An 11,699-nucleotide genomic window follows, 5' to 3' on the forward strand; every position below is an offset into this window, starting at 1 on the left:
ATACCCTGGTCGCCTGGTAAAAATTGCAGGTAATTTATTTAAACTATTTTACTCCATGGGTCTCTATGGGACTCCTGACTAAAAGGAGCGGAAACACCATGGCACTTGTCAGGACGGAAAAGGCTTCGACGGGGGATTAATGCGAATACCCTGGTCGCCTGGACAAAATTGCACGTAATTTATTTAAACTATTTTACTCCATGGGTCTCTATGGGACTCCTGACTAAAAGGAGCGGAAACACCATGGCACTTGTCAGGACGGAAAAGGCCCTTCGACGGGGGATTAATGCGAATCTCGGTGCCCATTTACAGACTCCCCGTGCATAAACATCTCGGTAATGTATCCCCTGTATACGAGGTCTTTCATGGGGTTTGCGTTCTACGGCGTTGCAGATGGTCGGCGCGTTAGGAAACTACGGCCTAACTTGGCTGGAACAGGAAGGACAATTCCCGAGGATTTACGAGTCGTCAAGTTCAAGAATTATGCGGCATCTCGCCGAGTATTATGGGATCTGAAATTCCTTACGATACTTCGGTAAGCCCTGATACGACCGAGATTTGTTACCCCATAGCCTTTCCCTTCTCCTTTACGGGGGATTTTTTATGTTTCGACGGGTTCGCGTGCTGCCGCCGAAAAAAGAAACAATCCTCGAAGATAATTCCTCGAGACGGAGTATCACCTGGGATAATTTTGAATCATTTTCAGACAGAATATACGTACTACCCTCCTTTGATTTTCAGAGATACTTAAGGTGAAGTGAAACCCCCTTCAAATCAGTAGATTCGAATACAACACTTTTTTTAAGGGTATTAGACCTTTGATCATCTAAGAATTGTCCTGACACATTCAAAATTTGGATTTTTTTTTTCAATTTTTAACCAGAACCAAAATGGCGTCGAGCTTTCATATTTCGATCAGTATACAATTATCAAAGGCGCTGATATGAGAATCGAAAGGGTCAGGACAATTTTACGACAATTTAGAACACTCTGGTAATCGATAAACTCGCATTTGAACGGGAAAAGGCAAAAAAAGTGTTGTATACGCTTCTATGCCAAAACGATGGTAATACGAGGTCTCGGAGTGAAAATTGAATTGACCTNCCTAATTGACTGCGGAGGGACCCCCTGCGCCATCTGTGATTTCCAGGTCAATTCAATTTTCTCTCCGAAACCTCGTGTTACCATCGTTTTGGCATAGAAGTGCATGCAACACTTTTTTTGCCTTTATCCCGTTCAAATGCGAGTTTATGGATTACCAGAGTGTTCTAAATTGTCGTAAAATTGTCCTGACCCTTTCGATTCTCATCAAAGCCTTCAATAATTGTATATCGATCGAAATATGAGAGCTCGACGCTATTTTGCTTCTGGTCTGGACTGAGTTAAAAAATTTCTTTGAAAAATTCAAATTTTGAATGTCAGGACATTCAAATCAACTTATTTAATTACAGTTAAAAATTTTTTTTAAAAATTCAAACTTTTAATATGTCAGGACAATTCTTAGATGATCAGGAGTGACGTGTCAAAGTTTCGCACATTTTGGTCTAATACCCTTAAAAAAATGTGTTGCATTCGAATCGACTTATTTGATTACAATTAAAAAATTATTTTAAAAAATCCAAATTTTCAATGTGTCAGATTTCTGGAGTTTTACTTCTATTCCTTGATATTTATTGTAGGAAAACAACAGGTGGAGTACGCCATTCGATACAATACCCAATACAATTCGACCCAGCTGTCAATATAAAAACCAACGTCGGCAACGTAGACATTTAGAAAAATCTTCTTTGTCGACGTCGATCAAGTTCCTCGACGTGTTTCACTTCACCTTAACCTCGTCCTGGGTATATACACTCCTTGTACCGGAATGTAGAGATTCGCTCGTGGGCGGAATGGCCCGGCCAGTGCGCATGCGCCCTCGGGTCTTCTACTCGCCCGAGGTTGTATAACGCGCGATCTACAAAATGTTAAACCGTTTATCGGGGGAAGGGGCGACCTTCACGTGTGCACCTTCACGCGTGCGAATTTAAGAAGCTTATCCGAGGTAGTAACCTGATTCGAAGTTATTACACGCGAGCTGCTTCGGCCGCCATATCGGTTAAATTACCGAGGACTTATGCACGCGCGTGTGCAGGAATTACGATCGTCCCTTCCGAACCAGTCCGGGGAAATTTCTCGGACACGTGGCCATGTCGGAAATTTCTGCACTCGGGAAATATGTTCCCTTTCGCGTCACGTCGAACGAGGAAGAAAATGGGATGTTTTTAGAAGGAAATATAAAAAAAACGAGCCCGACGTCCTGAGATCCTTTTAAATGGAAATGTAAAGGAGGACGTCTTCCCTCGCATACATTTAGATGACAATTTAAAAGAGGAGCTGGACTTCGCGTTTAAGGTGAAGTGAAACACGTGGAGGAACTTGATTAACGTCGATAGAGGAGATTTTTCTAAATGTCTACGTTGCCGACGTTGGTTTTTATATTGACAGCTGGGTCNATTCGAATCGACTGATTTGAAGGATGTTTCACTTCCCCTTAAGGATCGAGCCACAGGTGTCCGATCCAATTAAAGCACCTTCGCTCGTTCCTATCGGCGTGCTCATCTACCAATGTAGATCCCATGTCAGGGCCCACGCCAAATTTCCTTATCACCTTATCGCGTATCTACAATCCGGACATGCAAATCGAGCGCGGTAGGCACTCTCAGGACCTCGAGGTCCTTACCCTCCAGGACACGCCCGATCGACACCCACGCCTCCACCTTCGCCGCACTCGAATCGGATCGAGAGGACCTTTCTCACCTGGACTGAAAGGAGGAACTCAAGGAGGATCCCCTTTTTCATTTTCAGACCGGCCACTTGAGAACTTCCAGTGGGAATTATTTCATCAAGCCCGCCGAAAGATGGAGAAACGGCGACAAGAGTTCCGTGGGCTCTCCTTTGAAACACGCCATTTACAGAGTCCCCTCTTCAAGGACCCGTTCCAACCACGTGGAGGACCCAGAAGACGTGAAAAATCACAATTGCGGAGTAATCGGTGAGTCCTCAAACGATACCCTCGCGAAACACTGTCACTTTCTGACCCAATTTCTTTTTTTACCGACCTTTAAACCGAACAAACGAAAGTTTCGACTCCCTTAAAGCCACATCTCGCCGTTATGTCTTTTACGCAACGACGCACCGGTTTGAAAAAAACCGTAGACGCGTTTTCTCCGCGGCGCCTTTTCGGATCTTTTTAATATTTTTTTTTTTTCTTCTTCACCTTTTCGGCGCGAAGGAAAGAGAGCGCGAATAGTCGGAGGTACGAGAGGCCCGAAAAGAAGAATCGGTGAGAGGATAACGAGGCTGTAAATCGTTGGCGCAATTACGCACGTGTGCGTTACACATACCCAAAGACCAGAAAGGAAACGAGAGGGGTCGAAAGGTGCATCGGTGCATCGGAATCGAGGGCATTTCCCTCGCGAGATGCATTATGCGCGTTTATCTCTGACCGCGGTTTTTCTTTTTTATTTTCGCGGTTTAAGGCGATCTCATGTAAAGAAAGAATTTCCAAAGACGTAAGAAATGTAAGGAAATTAGGCTCGAAGTAATGACTTTCATGTCGCCTTAAGGTGAAGTGAAACACGTCGAGGAACTTGATCGACGTCGATAAAGATGATTTTTCTAAATGCCTACGTTGCCGACGTTGGTTTTTATATTGACAACTGTATCGAATTATATTGGGTATTGTACCAAATGGCATACTCCACCTGTCGTTTTCCTACAATAATTATAAAGAAATCCAAGTAAAGCTCCAGAAATCCTCTGGATTCGTGCTTTCTGAGGCCCTAATTGATTGCAGAGAGACCCCGTGCGCCATCTGTGATTTCCAGGTCAATTAAATTTTCACTCCGAGACCTCGTATTCCCATCGTTTTGGCATAGAAGCGTATACAACACTATTTTTGCCCTTATCCCGTTCAAATGTGAGTTTATCGACTATCAAAGTGTTCTAAATTGTCGTAAAATTGTCCTGACCCTTTCGATTCTCATATCAGAGCCTTCGGTAATTGTATACTGATCGAAATATGAGAGATCGACGCCATTTTGGTTCTAGTCTGGGCTGAGTTGGAAAATTTTTTTCGAAAATCCAAATTTCGAATGTGTCAGGACAATTCTTAGATGTGTCAAAGTTTCGGACAGTTTGGTCTAATACCCTTAAAAAAAAGTGTTGAATTCGAATCGACTAATTTGATTACAATTAAAAAATTATTTTAAAAAATCCAAATTTTCAATGTGTCAGGACAATTCTTAGATGTGTCAAAGTTTCGGACAGTTTGGTCTAATACCCTTAAAAAAAAGTGTTGTATTCGAATCGACTGATTTGAAGGGTGTTTCACTTCACCTTAACGACTCGCCGCGCTCTTTGGTAGGTACCTATCACATATATATTCTCGGTTCATAAAAATCGGAAAAAAATCAGGGACGTAGGAAACAATCTCCCAATAGCATGCCATCTCCATTTGGATGGAATTTCGGCACGTAAACCCGCCTTAAAGTCCGTCGAGACAGCCTGGCGACAGCGAGGACTGTTCTAAATTCGCTTCGAGTCGGCCTCTCTCCACCTTGACTCCGTTTTCTTCTTTTTATTTCCTCTTTCCCTTCCTTTTCTTCTTTTTGCCGAATTCTTCTGCCACGTTTTGGCACTTGAGACCATCCTCCCCCTGCCGGGGTCCATAAACGATATCCTGCCCTCGATCCGATCGATCTCTCGATCTCGCATGCCCACCAGCGGGAACGGTGCCGGAATTTTAATGTCCCCCGCGATGCCAACGGCCTCTGCACCATAAGCCAAATTGGACCCTCCTGGGCCCCCGTGAACCCATAATCACGGGAGAAATTCGCCGACGGCCGAGGAGGAATTCCGAGGAAGCCTTCAGAAATCTCGCATTTTCGGGCGTTCGCTCCTTTAAGGTGATGTGAAACACGTCGAGGAACTTGATCGACGTCGATGAAGATTTTTCTAAATGCCTACGTTGACGACGTTGGTTTTTATATCGACAGCTATATCGAATTATATTGGGTTTTGTACCAAATGGCGTACTCCACCTGTCGTTCTCCTACAATAATTATAATGAAATCCAAGTAAAGCTCCAGAAATCCTCTGGATTCGTGCTTTCTGAGGGCCTAATTGACTGCGGAGGGACCCCCTGCGCCATCTGTGATTTCCAGGTCAATTATTAGGTTGTCCCATAAGTTTCTTCCCTTTTTTTCATAGGATATGAATACACGATGCGGAAGGAACTTATGCGACAACCTAATAAATTTTCACTCCGAGACCTCGTATTCCCATCGTTTTAGCAAAGAAGCGCATACAACACTTTTTTTGCCTTTATCCCGTTCAAATGCGAGTTTATCGATTACCAGAGTGTTCTAAATTGTCGTAAAATTGTCCTGACCTTTTCTATTCTCATATCAGAGCCTTCGATAATTGTATACTGATCGAAATATGAGAGATCGACGCCATTTTGGTTCTAGTCTGGGCTGAATTGGAAAATTCTTTTCGTAAATCCAAATTTCGAATGTGTCAGGACAATTCTTAGATGTGTCAAAGTTTCGGACAGTTTGGTCTAATACCCTTGAAAAAAAGTGTTGAATTCGAATCGACTAATTCGACTACAATGAAAGAATTTTTTCAAAAAATTCAAATTTTCAATATGTCAGGACAATTCTTAGATGATAAGGAGTGATGTGTCAAAGGTCTAATACCCTTAAAAAAAAGTGTTGTATTCGAATCGACTGATTTGAAGGGATGTTTCACTTCACCTTAAGAACCGCTGCACGTTGGGTGCATCCGATGTGCATCCTAGGTGCATCCTTGCGAGTCCTGGGGATTTTTCCCGCGACTCCCTTCGCGCCGTTTAACGACCGTTGCATCGAACGTCCCTCGTTTTCGCAAAGCCGTAAAGAACCGACGGGTTCTTCAATGAATTTTGCGAGCGATCGATCAATTGGGGGAAGAGCCGTGAAATATTCCTAGCAAGGTCTACAGGGTGATACATAACCTCCAGACGGCTGGAGAAGCGAAGTCACGACCTCGGGATATTTAACAATTTCGTTTTATTTATTTATTCCGATACTACGCCTCGACGTGATAGAAGGGATAAATGGAAGGTGCTTCGTGGTAAATCATGTAACGAAATCCTATGATTTAATCCACTCGGCTACGATTTATGTAATAAAATCGTAAACCGAATCGAGGGACGTCGACCGTGTCAAATGATATCGATTGATATCGCGATTGGATAACAATTTTTGGGCACGTCGACAGGGAGCGACCGTAATTCAATTGAATTCAAGTATATAACCTTCTTAACGTTCATCTTATTCAAATAGATAAAGCTTCGCGAATATAGATCACGGAATATTTCCCATAAATTTCCACCGAGTAATTACAACGAATTTACGAAATATTTCTTTTGGTAAAGAGCTTTTTTTGTATAATGTATATGAATACGTATACTATTACAATTTTCATTATGCACGTACAATTTCTTACAATTGCCCTGTTAAACTTGATTTCACTTTCGCCAGTGAATAAATCACCGCGAAAATGGATCGTTATCCACATTTTACGACTAATTCCCTCCGTGTAATAATTCAGGGGACAATTTGCGCAATTTCGGTAATAATTTCTCGTTACACGGCGATCGGCGGTTCTCTTATTTCTTTAGAGGGGCCCAATTTTCGTTAATTTCAATCGGCCCCGATTATCGGCATTATCGGTGGTATTCAAAGTGCTCCTTGTTAAAAGGACTGGAATAACGCGGTGGAGTTTCTCGCCTTTTTTAACGACCTAACCTGGCACGCGTTTCGTTCTCCGAGATATCCTCCGTTATCCGTGGACGTAGCACGTGTCTAATTTCACGTCCGCCGTAAAATTAGCGGTTATTCACGAGTCCGAGACGAGTGCGATGCTCTAGGTACTTTTAGACTCGGAAATTGCAAACTGTAGGAAAAAAAAAATCAAGTTTCTTGAGGCTTCCAATAAATCGTGTCATATTTTCAAGAAAAACAACATTCAAGATGGCTTAAGATGAAGTGAAACACCCTTCAAATCAGTCGATTCGAATGCAACACTTTTTTTTTTAAGGGTATTAGATCAAACTGTCCGAAACTTTGACACATCTAAGAATTGTTCTGACACATTGAAAATTTGGATTTTCAAAAAAATTTTTTAACTCAGTCCAGACCAGAAGCAAAATGGCGTCGCTCTCATATTTCGATCGATATACAATTATCGAAGGCTCTGATATGAGAATCGAAAGGGTCAGGACAATTTTACGACAATTTAGAACACTCTGGTAATCGATAAACTCGCATTTGAACGGGATAAAGGCAAAAAAAGTGTTGTATGCGCTTCTATGCCAAAACGATGGGAATGCGAGGTCTCGGAGTGAAAATTTAATTCACCTGGAAATCAGAGATGGCGCAGGGGGTCCCTCCGCAGTCAATTAGGGCCTCAGAAAGCAGGAATCCAGAGGATTTCTGGAGCTTTACTTGGATTTCTTTATAATTATTGTAGTAAAACGACAGGTGGAATATGCCATTTGGTACAATACGCAATATAATTCGACTCAGCTGTCGATATAAAAATCCACATCGGCAACGTAGGCATTTAGAAAAATCTTTTTTACTCGACGTGTTTCACTTCACCTTAAGACATTCAAAGGGTTACGAACCACTGTCCTATGGGGTTTCCTATCCTCGAATAAATCACCGAAGAATGTTGCATTTACCATAGCAATGTCGGGATCTTACGATCGCAAAGCGGGGAACTTCTTACGGTGTCTACTCTCGAAATGGCTCTTTACCGCCGCAATGTAAAGACTCTGCAAAGTGTGAACAGCCGGGATCATAAGCGTCCCTCTCTTTACCCCGTTTAATGTCCGCTAATCGGCGACGAGAGTTTATCAGGGAGAGCGTTGAATTTTTTAAATGACGCATTGCCGCGTCAGAAGGAGGAAGAGGTCCTGTAAAAAGTCAGGTACCACACTCTAGACCGTCCACTCTCGTCGGACAAGTTGAGCCTCCCTTGCAGGTAACTAATTATGGCATATCCGAGCCATGTACCTGCTAACGCAGCATGTATCAGCGATATTACAGAGGGATAAGACCTCTTCCATTAAGGACGACAAAAGGATTCGACTCCGAGTCCTCGGTGCATAAAAGTGTCATAAGTGCGCGTAAGTGCATCCCGGGGGTCAGGGTTTTACCCTCCGTCATTTTTCTCCCGACTTGAGATGGCTTGGACTTATCTTTTTGCGATACACCTGACGTCGATAATGGCCCCGGGGTCTTCTATTGTATTTTGAACAACGTCGTTAAACGCGCGAACGGCAATAAGTTTTGCCTTTCTAGAAGTAGAAGCTGCACCCTTTGACCCGCGGAGAAATTCCATATCGGGAGTATTTTGCATATTATACCTGCGGTAATCGATTTCCATTTGCTGACGCGTGAAATTGGTATTACTTGGGTTAAGGTGAAGTGAAACACGTCGAGGAACTTCTTGTTTCTTTTCGATAATTGTAAATCGATCGAAATATGAGAGCTTAACATCATTCATCGATCTTAAGGTGAAGTGAAACATCGATGGACCCCCTGCGCCATCTGTGATTTCCAGGTCAATTAAATTTTCACTCCGAGACCTCGTATTCCCATCGTTTTGGCATAGAAGCGCATATAACACTTTTTTTGCCTTTATCCCGTTCAAATGCGAGTTTATCGATTACCAGAGTGTTCTAAATTGTCGTAAAATTGTCCTGACCCTTTCGATTCTCATATGAGAGCTTTTAATAATTGTATATCGATCGAAATATCAGAGCTCGACGCCATTTTGCTTCTGGTCTGGACTGAGTTTTTTGAAAAATCTAAATTTTGAATGTGTCAGGACAATTCTTAGATGATCAGAAGTGACGTGTCAAAGTTTCGCACATTTTGGTCTAATACCCTTAAAAAAAAGTGTTGTATTCGAATCGACTGACTTGAAGGATGTTTCACTTCACCTTAAGGTCGAATATACAGATGTTGCGGGCACTTGTACCTCTAAGTCTAATTTCAGAGATCTAGAGAACATCCTTCAACTTATCCGTTTTGGATGAACCTTTGAGTGGAAGCACAGAGAAAAAAGCAGATGCACTCCTTAAAAAAGAATCCCTGCCCGTTCTCTATTTTTACCGGCGAACAGATGGCTAAAAAATTGGCCAAAATCCAGATCTTTATTGCCCGACAAATATAAATCCTGATAACGTATAACTAAAAGGATCTGACGTGTTAATAGTGATCTTCCTAAGCGATCTCGACGTAATTATAGCCCAAGTTTGTACGCGAGGGAGAAAAGAAATGAATTTAAAGGAAGTCATGAAAAGGGTCGCCATTAAATGCTCGTCGTTCAAGGTTGAACATTGACGTAATATCGATCAGCCTCGAAGAGATCATCCCCGAGTCCATTAACAAGACACAGAGCTGGCACAGTGACTTCCTCGACAACGAATCCACTGTTGAAGATCCATCGGCATCTCCGAGAGACCCATTTCGAGTTTCTTCTTTCTACTTTGGGTTTTGTGCTTGCCAAGACCATTTTGAAAGTCTCCATATACACGTGGTCAAATTTCAAGGATTTCAAGCATCATACGATGCTATCCTATCGATGATATCATAAGTTTAGCTGTTAAGGTGAAGTGAAACACGTCGAGGAACTTGATCGACGTCGATAAAGAAGATTTTTCTAAATGCCTACGTTGACGACGTTGGTTTTTATATCGACAGCTATATCGAATTATATTGGGTTTTGTACCAAATGGCGTACTCCACCTGTCGTTCTCCTACAATAATTATAATGAAATCCAAGTAAAGCTCCAGAAATCCTCTGGATTCGTGATTTCTGAGGCCCTAATTGACTACAGAGGGACCCCCTGCGCCATCTGTGATTTCCAGGTGAATTAAATTTTCACTCCGAGACCTCGTATTCCCATCGTTTTGGCATAGAAGCGCACACAACACTTTTTTTGCCTTTATCCCGTTCAAATGCGAGTTTATCGATTACCAGAGTGTTCTAAATTGTTGTAAAATTGTCCTGACCCTTTCGATTCTCATATCGGAGCCTTCGATAATTGTATATCGATCAAAATATGAGAGCTCGACGCCAGTTTGATTCTGGTCTGGGCTGAATTATACAATTTTTTTGAAAAATCCAAATTTTGCATGTGTCAGGGCAATTCTTCGATGTGTCAAAGTTTCGCACATTTAGGTCTAATACCCTTAAAAAAAAGTGTTGTATTCAAATCGACTTATTTAATTACAGTTAAAAAATTTTTTTCAAAATCCAAACTTTTAATATGTCAGGACAATTCTTAGATGATCAGGAGTGACGTGTCAAAGTTTCGGACAGTTTGGTCTAATACCCTTAAAAAAAAGTGTTGTATTCAAATCGACTTATTTAATTACAGTTAAAAAATTTTTTTCAAAATCCAAACTTTTAATATGTCAGGACAATTCTTAGATGATCAGGAGTGACGTGTCAAAGTTTCGGACAGTTTGGTCTAATACCCTTAAAAAAAAGTGTTGTATGCGAATCGACTAATTTGATTACAGTTCAAAAATTTTTTCAAAAAATCAAAATTTTCAATGTGTCAGGACAATTCTTAGATGATCAGGAGTGACGTGTCAAAGTTTCGGACAGTTTGCTCTAATACCCTTAAAAAAAAGTGTTGCATTCGAATCGACTGATTTGAAGGATGTTTCACTTCACTTTAAAGGACTCTCGCCCGGGGTGGAGAAATGTCATCCCTGAAAATGTCACCTGAGAGGCTTTGACTCACCCACAAGTCGTAACTCTTTTCTGGAGGGCTCGTAAGAATGTCGTCACGATGTCGTGAAATGGCCGCGTAGTCGTTGTACGCGGCGAACGACACCATGCCGAGACGGAGATATAATTTATCGCTCTTAAGCCAACCTATGCTCGTGCCGGAACTTTTCTTGTGTAATACATCCTAGACCCTACGTGCCCCTGATAAGTGCACGGAGGTACGATACGTGACTCCCCCGTAACAACGAATATCGGTGCAGGTAACGTTTCTGTCTCCTCTCTCGCCTCCTTTTAACTGCGGGTTTAATTTAACCGCGGTTTAAAAAGTCCTCGGCCATCTTGTCATCGATCTCCGATTTTGCAATTCCACTCGCAGGGATTGCGATTCTGGTAAATAAGGTACCAAATGATTATACGCTTTTTGCAGATTACGATACAAATGATCCGCCATCGCCTTTGACCGATAATGGCTCCGGAAGTAAAATCTACGTGGGAAATCGCCGAGACCGGAGGTCCTTGATGGAGAAAAAATCCTTGGACGACTCCAGAGAGAACTACTTTGACGAGGACGAGTACGAGCAATTCGTCAGTCAGGACGAGCATCGTCGATATCTGGTGCTCAATGATCCTCACTACGAAAGGTTCTTACACTCTTTAAACACTACCCGCTCTTACGAGGACTTGACGCAAGACTCTACCTAGTTTCTGGATAAAGACGAGGCATGGCCTTAATTTTTGTTCGGCAGTTCGAAGAATGAAACGCTTCTACAGCGATTTATGAAAAAGCCTAAAGCCCTGCATTTATAGCGTCTTATTCCACGTGTGAAAGTTTAGAGAAGTGCCCTTCCATGTTTCAA

At 42.2% G+C, this 11,699-nt stretch overlaps 1 protein-coding gene across 5 annotated transcripts in view; it reads left to right on the plus strand.

The window, feature by feature from the left end:
• Positions 1-11,699, plus strand: part of LOC105704321 (A disintegrin and metalloproteinase with thrombospondin motifs 9) — a 44,781-nt gene that overhangs the window by 18,258 nt on the left and 14,824 nt on the right. For all 5 annotated transcript variants that reach the window (XR_002762167.1, XM_023432137.1, XM_023432138.1 and 2 more), the window contains exons 4-5: positions 2,848-3,034; positions 11,270-11,483. Coding sequence is in view for 4 of the 5 variants with exons in the window: in XM_023432137.1 (XP_023287905.1) it covers positions 2,848-3,034; positions 11,270-11,483 (401 nt within the window). In the remaining variant the exon portion in view is untranslated. The remainder of the gene's footprint in view (positions 1-2,847; positions 3,035-11,269; positions 11,484-11,699) is intronic.

This window comes from Orussus abietinus, unplaced genomic scaffold (genome assembly GCF_000612105.2).
Source record: "Orussus abietinus isolate OABI.00-Male unplaced genomic scaffold, Oabi_2.0 scaffold118, whole genome shotgun sequence".
NCBI classification, from domain to species: Eukaryota; Metazoa; Arthropoda; class Insecta; order Hymenoptera; family Orussidae; genus Orussus; species Orussus abietinus.